This window comes from Artemia franciscana, chromosome 15, assembly GCF_032884065.1.
Source record: "Artemia franciscana chromosome 15, ASM3288406v1, whole genome shotgun sequence".
NCBI lineage: Eukaryota > Metazoa > Arthropoda > Branchiopoda > Anostraca > Artemiidae > Artemia > Artemia franciscana.
In genome coordinates this window covers 40,048,002-40,059,435 of record NC_088877.1, presented here as the reverse complement: position 1 = coordinate 40,059,435, position 11,434 = coordinate 40,048,002, and the positions used below count along the sequence as shown (strand labels likewise).

At 37.2% G+C, this 11,434-nt stretch overlaps 1 protein-coding gene across 1 annotated transcript; it reads right to left on the bottom strand.

The window, feature by feature from the left end:
• Positions 1 to 4,992: 4,992 nt before the first annotated feature.
• LOC136036633 (caspase-6-like) lies at positions 4,993 to 6,548 on the bottom strand. Its single transcript, XM_065718933.1, has one exon. It carries the CDS (start codon positions 6,545 to 6,547, stop codon positions 5,342 to 5,344), a length of 1,206 nt encoding a protein of 401 aa, XP_065575005.1. The 5' UTR covers position 6,548; the 3' UTR covers positions 4,993 to 5,341.
• Positions 6,549 to 11,434: the final 4,886 nt, after the last annotated feature.

Here is an 11,434-nt window from a genome sequence, read left to right as displayed (position 1 = left end):
TACTGCAGTTTGTTACCACGTACTGTTGAAAATGTAACTTGTAAATGAATAAAAGTAATATATTCTACTATAACGTTGAGATAAAACTTACCAATGTCTCAGTTTTCCTGTCCCTTATTTGTTCTTGTTTTTTTTTCTGCCCATTGTGAAAATTCAAATGCTAAACTGTTATCTGACTTGTAACCAACCAAATTCCAATGGTCAGCTGTTACCAATTAGACATGTGAAAAATTTAAATTCCCTTTAAATCCGGTCGTAATATCTCAAGGAAGTCAACAGAGTTTAAATATTCTGGTACAACCCTCAAGAGAGCAATTAAGCCAATGAGAAAGGAGGAAATCTCGGTACGTATTTCAATGCTATCTTAATAGAATTAGCTTTCAACCTAGGAGATTGACCTTAATACTAAACAAGTGCTATATTGATTGACCTTAGCTTGATAATACGGGACCCTGAGAGCTAACCTTAGTGTAGCACAACACATTGTAGGGCTGAAAAGAAAGCTTAATGTCAAGATTATTGACAGCCATTAATTAGCTATTAACAGCTATAATAATAATAATAATTTATTTTTGAGCCGCTACAAAAAATCAAAGCGGAGTATCAATAAAGAAACAAAACAAACACTACACAAAACAGAAAAAACAAGAAACTAAAGCAAACGAGTAAGGCCTCCGTGGGCGGGCAGATACTTATAAGTAGACTGGGGTATTTTGCCAGCAAGCTCTGTGAGCTTCGACCCAATATCCGGAAAACTGTAAATAAATATGAGGCTCCTATTCCTATACCATGGAGGCAGATACAATAGAAAACGGAAATAATAAGAACGAATTGAACTGATATCTTTTTTATGAAAAATAGGGTAAATACCAGAAAGAAACAAAACCGAATGATCTGTAAAAACCGAGTATAATTTAGCAAGAGACTTTCTATTGTATCTACCTCGGTTAGCAACAATTTTAGAGTAACTTAATTGGATTTTCTTCTTGCAATCAGCAACAGTGAGAGTCCGTAAGGATTTTAGAGTTTTACTAACGTTAATTCCCAGCCACCGAAATGAAGAAACCGAGCGGATAGAAAAAGATCCACAGATTAGAGGAGTAGTGATATTGCTATTAAATGAAAGATATTCACACTTTGAAAGATTAAGAGAAAGTCCAATCGCATGAAGCTTAGATGCTACTGTTGAAACAGACAAAGAGAGCCCCTTTTTTAGTCCTACTGATCAAAAGAATATCATCCGCATAGGCAAGATAAGAAATATTTACAGAATTGAGGATGCAAGTAGGTGGGATAGAGGAAAGGACAGATGATATACAAAGTTTGAAAATTGAGGGGGAGAGGAAAGCACCTTGCCGGACCCCACGTCGTATTGGAATGTTACTATCTGAAACCCTCATATCCGTTTTAATCCGCAAAAAGGAATTTGAATACCAATATCTAAGAGGAGTAGTGATAAATTACCGATATGTTGATCCGTGACTAAAAAGGGGAAAGATAGCTTGGGAATGCGTAACAGTGTCAAAGGCTTTGGAGAGATCCAAAGCACATAAATGTAACTCGAATCCCTTTTTAGTAGCCTCAGTAAGAACATTAGCCAAAACTCGATGAGCCTGCTGGCAACCTACCCCAGCTGAAAACCCAATCTGATTTTCACTAAAATATGCCGAAGAATTAACTGATGGCAGGAGAAGATACTCAAACAATTTGCTTATATTGCAGGAAACCGTTATAAGCCTGTAAGATGCACACTCAGTCGGAATCTTTCCTCTTTTCAGGATTGAAGTAACTGTTCCACACAAAAACCTTTCAGGCACAACCGAGGTGCATAAGCACATTTGAAACAGAAGCTGTAAATGTTGGACTAGAGCTGGACAATCAACATTTAGGTGTTTGACACTTATACCATCACAATCAATAGAGCTAGACTTAAGCTTCTTTATAGCTTGTGCCACCGAAACTAAATTAACTGGGAGGATGTGGTTCTGGCGGAGTTTCAAAATGGTTTATAGTGTCGGAAAGTGGTTTAGATTAAAATGGTTTAGAGTGTTAAAAATCTGGTCGGAATATTTGCACCAAGCAGCCGAACTAATTGGGCTACTTGTTGACGAAGAGTCATCGATTTTATTTGAATTTACCACATTTTTCCAATCGAAATTACTTGACGGGAATTTGCAAATTTTTGATTTTGCAGACCGTAAATACTTTTTATACTCTAATTTAGGTTTTCTGTTTAAGCGGAAATACTACACCGCTACGTGGTCGTTCGCAAGAAACCCAAATACGTAGCCAAAATTTGGCTTTATTTTTCACTGATTTCAGACCCAGATCCCAAGACCATTCAGGCTTCCGCGTATTAAATTTAACACGTTCTTCGGGAACAGCCACCCTCTCACCTTCCTTCATGCATGATATAATATCAAAATAATATTTATTAAGAAAATTCTTATCATTTACAAATTTAGATCCAACCTGAAGTAGCTGAAAAGGAACTTTTATCCTAGACAAAAAAGCTGTAAGGGTAGAAATATAAAGAGCCCAATTAGCCTTATTCCAATTTCGTCTGGTAAACCATCTACGATTCCCACGTCTATTAGAACTATCTTGCGACAGAGAAATACCAAGCATGAAGGAAATTGGTAGGTGGTCTATATCGCTTTCTATTTCATGTACAGAAACAGTCGAAAAAGATAAATTGGGAGAGCAAAGAACATGATCAATATTAGTAAGGCTCCCAGAATGATGGATGTAAGAAAACAGACGATTCTTATCCACTAGCTTAAAATCAGATAAAGAATCGAAAACCATATCAGACCGAATATTTGAATTCAGTAAATCAGCATTAAAATCCCCGGCGACAACAAATTGATAACCGAGAGATGATACGGATTCTGTCACTTTTCAAAACACTACAGGTCTTGGCAAACTTATTCAGTGATTGAACCGACTTACGATCACAAGGGAAGTACACGTTAATAAGTATTAAATCGGCAATTCGTACGGCCAAGAGGTTTTGGTCACTATGAAACAGCACAGGCGTCGTGGATGAAAAGGAGCTAGGTCTCAGTATACAGGCGAGGCCTCCGGAAGGTCTACCAAACGTAGATCTTGCAGCACTCACAAAAGTAATATGGTTTGCGCTCCGTTTCAACAAGTTGGTATTATCTGAAGATAAAAGATGCTCTTGAAGACACACGATGTCATAGTTGCTCGAAAGTTCGAGCAACTATGTTCGAGCAACTAAAGTTCGAGAACACTTTTTGACGTGTTCCATTTATATTGTACGAAATAACCGAGAATTTTTGTGACATCATTTTTTCACAGCGGTCGCAATACGAGACTTGAGCACTGGACATAATAGACTATATGAAGTGTGAGAATCGCCGCAGTTTGCACATTTAGGTCTATTTGTACAGGGCGCATCTTTCGAAAAAATGTGTTTTTCGGTTCAGCGCGCACATTTTTCCACCTGACTGGTACAATCGTTGATAAAGTGATCAGGAGACCTGCACTTAAAGCAACACACTAAAAGCGGTACACTTACGAAATCATAAATTCTGAAAATCTCGTAACCTATTTTTACTCCATTCTTCATAGTGTCACGTTTTGCAAACGAATCTGAAAAGTCTAGCTTGATAGTTTGGGACAAACCAATTCGGTTTGCGTCAACGACTCCTGAGTGCATTTTGAATTCGGAAGCATTAAATGACAGCGGGATTCCTTTTATAATTTCAAGGTAAAGTTTCTGCAGAATCTTTGTGCCAATACCCGAGACTATGGACTTCACAGAAATCAGAAGCTACCGATTTTTCAATATTTACGAACAGTTTATCTCCCACCGGCCGAATACTAGCAACCGAATCATGACCACTTAATTGATCGATAAAGTCTTTGCGGCTTGTCGGATCTCTAATAGATGGTGGCAATTCAGAGACAACGATAGTAGAGTGGTTATCGGCAGGTTTTGAGGCTCCAGGCTGTGGTAATGGCGGGAAATGATTGGAAAACACATCAAACTGATTAGAAATAGTTTTTAGCTGGATACGTAGCTCGTTTACTCCCGAAAAGAGAGCAGAATAAGCTGTAGCTGGTATCAATGGGACTTCACTAGGGTTTAATATACAAAATACTGGGATGTCGAAATCATCTGTATTGCCCTTCTTGATAAAATCCAGTATATCTCCTAAATGACTTAGTGGCGCTTTCAATCCAGTTCGCTTCTGAAATAAAGCATCTGGATACAGCTTGGACCCAAGCCACTTCTTCGCATTCACAATATCATCGACGTCAAAAAATTATGTACCAAACTTCTTAATCATCTCATCATCAATTCCTTTTTCAACATTTTGCTGAACAAAATTTAACACCGGAGAATAATGCAAATTGTCCTCATCACCTCCGTGCATGTTAACTAATTATAGCGCGTTCACAGTGAAATGCACAGTGAAATAACTTGAATGGGGCTCGCAGTGATTGCAATCTTGAATGCAAATTAGATCATGAGCGATGGAAATTAAATAATAAGCGAGGGAAGCGTAGTTTCTTGCTACCTGATCCCCGCAGTTTAAGGGAGAATCCACTCCCGGCAGGTACAACGGCCCTTGCGACAAGCGAATTCCCCTCTTCTGCTCGCTTATTATCGCGTAATACGGCGCTTCTACCGTTCCCAAAGTTAAAAACTCTCTCTTTATTTACTCTTTTCTCTCTTTTTTCATCAGAAATATCGATCAATCAAAGTTCTAATTAATTCCTTTTTTATCTTTTTATCCAGCAATGGAATTGGAGTAAACCAGTCAGATAAGTTTTAATTAAAACCAATCTTTTGCCAAATTTTTCAAATTCTACTAGCTTCACTGGGATTAAAATTTAATATCCATGAGGTCACTGAGGAAGCTTACTCGTTTGATTTCGTTCATAAATATCCGATTTTGAGACAGATGCATTCACCTTGAACTCTAAATTGAATCCGCTATTGACAGCGGATTAATTATTAATCCGATTCCTATTAGTAATGCTAAACAGAATATAAACGAATTAAATGTATAATAGAAAGAGGGTAAAAACAGATTTGTAATTCTGTTTTATATGATCCTGTGAAAAGAATATGCCAAAACAATCTGTCATTGAAAACTAGCTTTTGTTTTTATTGCTTCTTCCAAGATCAAATTTTGTCTATTAAATCACGCCTTAAATTGCCTGAAAGTAAGCATTTTACTTCTTTGTTAGTCTTTTTAGTTCATTTTTAGTTAGTTTTTAGGGTTTTTGTTTTTTACAGATTTGTTTTCGAATGAACCTTATACAAACAATTTTTTCTCAAATTCCGTTATAAACGTACAGATTTTTACAAAGAGTATCCTTTAAATAACTTGCTTAACCTCCATTTGTATAACCTCCATCTTGCTTTTTTGAGATTTTCATGACATTCTGCCATCAAATCGGTATTTAATTTATCATCATCAAAATAAATCTTTTTGGTTAGAGTACTGTTATGCGTGGGAATCTGTTTGGTGTTTAGCCGTGAAGGGATGTAACATAAAAAAGTTTCCTGACTCTGTTGTATTATAGATTCAAGATCTGTATTAGAATATTCCTGTGCTATTGTCTCACAAAGAGCCTTAATGTAGTATCCTCCAGTTTCAGACCTGGGCAAGAGATAGGACATCATTCCAGGTGACGTAGAATATGAAACGATCAAATCTGGGATCTGTAGTGATTGTGGCGAAGATTTGATCCTACACATTTCAAAAATAAAAATTTTTGGTTTCCCTTTCAGACTTTTGTTTTTTGAGATTGTCTCCCAGTACAGATCTACTGGAAGACTTTGATCGAACGTTATCAGTCTATCTTTTATTCCGTGAGACATGGCTACAAGGAAGAAGCAATCTGAATCTGAAAAGTCGGTTTCGGAATAGTTTTTAAGCACAGTTTTAACTTTTTCAATGCCAAGGTCAATGAAAACATCAACACTGAATCCCATAGCCTCTAAGACCAGTCGTAAATATTCTACATCTTTTTGTGTTCCGGTTCTTTTTTTAGTCTTAGGTTTGGCGAATTGAACATGATTAAATATCAATGCTTTTCCTCTATTTAAATTCGAAAAGTTGTACTGGCTCCTGTCATCAGTTTTGATACTTTTGCCAACTTCCAGCTTTTGGTTATTTTCTTTAGGGTTAACTTTTCCCCCAAACGTTTGTCTGCCCAATTGATTCTGAATATAAGAGATATTCGATGTTTTCTCCGTGTTTTTTCTGATGTTTTCTTCCTTATCTTTTCTTCTTTTCTTCTTCGGCCTATCGTCTTTGTTTTCGACATTTCGTTTTTGTAGCACTTGAGCTAGTTCAATGTCAAAAAACTTGCCTTCTTTTACTGAATTTGGGAGCATATCATTATTCTCTTCACTGAACATTTCAGGCTCCACAATAACTTCTGGCTCTTGTGTGTTTTTGTGAAGCTCTTTGTGTTTTTCAGCCATCGCAAATGTTTGGCCTGATGGCGCACTTGGATAAACTTGATCATCGTCATTATCAGTTGTCACGTTTAAATTCATACTTATGAAAGACCAACAATAAATTCTAAGCACATTAAGAAATCCATTTATTAAGCAATAAAGATGAATTGCAAAGATGCTGCTATTCCTTAGGATTTCTTTTTGTTATAGTTTATTGACTCTCCATAAGTTTAGTTCAAAGTGATTTACTGGAAGAAATCTTTTGCGTTTTCGCCAAAGTTAATTGATGCTAGTGTTTTGGCTGGCTTAATACTGTCTCCCTAACAGCTTAAATTTCTTGGCGCCGTGTTGATTTCGTGATGTCACCAACATATTAAGACCTCTTACTAAATTTACAGCTCAAGTCATCACGATGAAGGAATTTAAATATTATTATATACTAGCTGTTGGTGTGGCGCTTCGCGCCCCCCCCCCCAAAAAAAACCCTGCGCACGTAAGTCGTTACGCACCATATTAGTTACGCGCCATTGTAGTTGTGTCCCTGTGTCCCACCTATGAATATAGATAAATATATATATGTTTTTAACTACGTAAAACTTGCGAATATACAACATTCTTCGCTGTCCCATTGTCTGTGCATATAAATATAATGTCAGGTTTACCAACTCTTGAATATGCAACATATAATTGTCCATGGGAAAAACAATCCGTATTCAGATCTATACCGCATTTTTCTAATGATTGCCCTTGAGCTTTGTTGATGGTGATTACTAATCGAATATTCCCTGTGTCCCTGTCGTCGTTTATATATCCCCCCTGTGCCCATCCGGCGTTCCCGTTGTAGTTTTGTCCCTGTGTCCCAGTCGTCATTTATATTCCCTGTGTCCCGGTCGTCATTTGTGTCCCGGTGTCCCGGTCTGTAATTTCTCTTTGAGTGTTCCGGTCGTCATTTATATTCCCTGTGTCCCGGTGTATTGATTTTCGATTTGGGCACCAAACGACGTCATTTGAAAACATGAGTTATATTTTCTGATGTTTAATAAAAATGCTTAGATTCCGATGTAGTTCCAGTACGCAAAGTCTTCAATGGCTCTGGTGGTGCAGCCAGTTGAGGAAGTTTAACTTTTCCTGATGCGTAACAGATTCCCATTATTTCACCATTAAATTTCAAGGCCTTGCAATAAGGACAAATTTTAGACATAGTCCCGATTTGAACACATCTACTCAAGCTAGAATCATCGACTGGGCTGTGCCTGATTCCTCGGCACCCTTTCTTTTGGCATTATCTCTTTGAGCCGCTTCCTCGGCTGTTTCTTCTGCCATTGTCGGATTTATACTGAAATTTCTTTTTGAATCGCCCCCTTATATACTTATAATGACGTCATATGCGTACAAACAAGCATACAACTTATCTATATATATAAAAATAAGTTGTCTGTCTTTTATGTCTGTTACACTATGTCTGTTACGCCAGATTATATCTTCTATCAAGGAGGCACACTCGTGCCTCTATAAAGAGGCGACACACGACAATGTTAAGCGATCTTCGGTTCCAGTGGTCGCAGACGGATGGGGAGGGATGCATTTCGTAGCCCGAGCTCCAACTAAGAAACCTGCAAAATTTCATCCCCCTCCAACTTTTTCTTCATGGGGAAAATCTGGCCGAAAGTTTCGACCTGTCAACCCAAGCCCCCCTTTAACGTTGTCCGATCGGGCTGAAATTCACAAGTTAAGGTCCCCTAGGGCCCAGGAGCTTATCCGCAAAATTTCAGCTTGATCCGATAACTCCTTCCCTGTTTTCCAGAAACCACGCATAGCCACTTAAAATTCATTTACTTTTTTTTCCTAGACGCCTACAGGTCACATCCGACATCGGATCTGGGTGTACGAAGACTCATTCGATGCGGAATTCTCCGAGTAAGTGCCCATGAAAGTTTCGTAGGAAAATCTTAACCCCCCGAAAGTTTCGACCCTCCAACCCCCCCCCCCACCCCTTGTAACGTTGTCCGATCGGGCTGAAATTCACAAGTTAAGGTACCCTACGGCCCAGGAGCTTATCCGCGAAATTTCAGCTCGATCCGATAACTCCTTCCCTGTTTTCCAGAAACCACCCATTAGCTATTTAATTAACGGATTTCTCTCCATAAGAGCCCATGTTAATTTGAAATTTTTAAAAGCTATTGAGAAGTTATATTTACACACATGCAAGTTATTAGCTCAGTTGGTAGAGCGTGAGACTTTTAATCCTCGGGTCAAGGGTTCAAGTCCCTTACGGGAGATTTTTTTTCACAACATCAAAAAATTTTTGATAACACCTGGACAGCTTATCATTTGAGAGATAACAGAATATTAGCTTCTTATGAGCAAAAGAAACATTTCGGTCATTCTATCTATTTTTTTTTCTCTATTTTATACAATGATTTAAAAGCGGGGGGGGGTTCCTCCCCTAATTCCTGTACGAGGAGTACAGGAATTATTAAATTACATCCACCATGGATTGTAGAAAAACGTACAGAATTAATATGAAAAAAAATTAAACCTGTACAAAAGAGTCTTTAAAAGCGGGGGGTTTGCCTCTCCTAATAGTCTTCTTATAGTCCTAATAGTCTAATAGTCCCATGTTAATTTTTGAAATTCTTAAAAGTTACGAATATCAACATTCAAGTACATCAAAATAATCAGCTCGGCACGGCGAGAATGACTGCAAGCATCATAAAAATCCAGCTCGATTCCAGAAATTAAATTATGTAATTGGAAATTCTCCTTGATTGGAAATGTTTTCCAAACTGAACGCAGACGCCATCTAATAAGATAAATAATATATAATTTACTATAATTACCTAAAGATGTTTCCTATATGAGAAGGCATTTTTAGAATAAATTCTTTATTATAGGCTTTTGGACGTAGCGATCAAAATAAAAGTGTATAATTTTGTTAACACCTGGACTGCTTATCATTTGAGAGATAACAGAATATTAGCTTCTTATGAGCAAAAGAAACATTTCGGTCATTCTATCTATTTTTTTTTCTATTTTATACAATGATTTAAAAGCGGGGGGGTTGGGGGGCGGCAGCCACCCAACTTCCTCTCCTAATTCCTCCACGAGGAGTACAGGAATTATTAAATTACATCCACCATGGATTGTAGAAAAACGTACAGAAATAATATGAAAAAAACTTCGTTTTCTTAAAGAGTTAAAGAGGCTGCGTCCCAAAGTCGAACCTTAAAACGTACAGGAATTAGAAAAGGCAGTTGGGGGGCTGCCGCCCCCCAAACCCCCCGCTTTTAAAGACTCTTTTGTACAGGTTTTTTTTGTGGGGGGACTTCATTGTTACTAATTACTAGTTTCGGCGCAATGGTTCTCCTGTCCTCTTGTGTTTAACATTTTTCGAAGTTATTCCATTATTCATTCATTTCAATTATTTTTTAATTAAAAGAGGGCCTTTCCGAAGCCAAGAGCGGGGGGTTAGCAAAAAAACAAAAAACCTGTACAAAAGAGTCTTTAAAAGCGGGGGGTTTGGGGGGCGGCAGCCCCCCAACTGCCTTTTCTAATTCCTGTACGTTTTAAGGTTCGACTTTGGGACGCAGCCTCTTTAACTCTTTAAGAAAACGAAGTTTTTTTCATATTATATATATATAAAAGAAAACAAACTGTAATGTAAAAACTGGAAATTGCATAAATATTTCGAAATATTTTGACAATAGATTAAAGTAATTCGAAAAAAGAAAAATGGTAAAAAATAAAAAAAAAACTAAAAAGAAAAAACTAAAAAAAAGAAAAAAACTTAAAAAGAAAAAACGTAAAAAAATAAAAAAGATAAAAAACTAAAAAGAAAAAAAAACTAAGAAAAAAGAAAAAACTAAAAAAACTGGGAATTGCACAAATATTTCAATATATTTTGACAATAGATTAAAGTAATTCGAAAACCTTAAAACAGATACCCCAAATCTTAAGGTTTAATATAAATTGTTGGAGCTTTAGCATGCTTGGCGCGTAAAGATTTTTCCAAGTGTCAATGTTAGAATGAACATTGACAAATTGAAGAAAACAAATCAATAAAAAAAAGACACTAAAAAAAAGAAAAAACTAAAAAAGAAAAAAAAACTAAAGAAGAAACTGTATCTATATATATAAAAATAAGTTGTATATATGCATGTTTGTTTGTTTGTGGGTTTGCATTTGACGTCATTATAAGTATATAAGGCTTTGTATATGACGTTATTATAAGATGACACTACAGACCGGGACACCGGAACACAAATGACGACCGGGACACAGGGAATATAAATGACGACCGGGACACTCAAAGAGAAATTACAGACCGGGACACAAATGACGACCGGGACAGAGGGAATATAAATGACGACCGGGACACTCAAAGAGAGATTACAGACTGGGATACCGGGACACAAATGACGACCGGGACACAGGGAATATAAATGACGACCAGGACACAGGGACACAACTACAACGGGGACGCAGGGGGCACAGGGGGATATATAAATGACGACGGGGACACAGGGAATGTTCGATTAGCAATCACCATCAACAAAGCTCAAGGGCAATCGTTAGAAAAATGCGGTATAGATCTGAATACGGATTGTTTTCCCATGGACCTATTTATATGGACAGACAATGGGACAGCAAAGAATGTTGTATATTTGCATGTTTTACGTAGTTAATATATATATATATATATATATATATATATATATATATATATATATATATATATATATATATATATATATATATATATATATATATTCACAGGCGGGACACAGGGACACAACTACAATGGCGCGTAACTAATATGGCACGTAAGACTTACGCGCGCGGGGGGGCGCGAAGCGTCACCCCAACAGCTAGTTTATCTATATATATAAAAATAAGTTGTCTGTCTGTGGACGTGTGTCTGTCAGGTTACGTCATGTTTCTGTGTCGACTGACGTCATGTTTTCGACTGACGAAATTACAGACCGG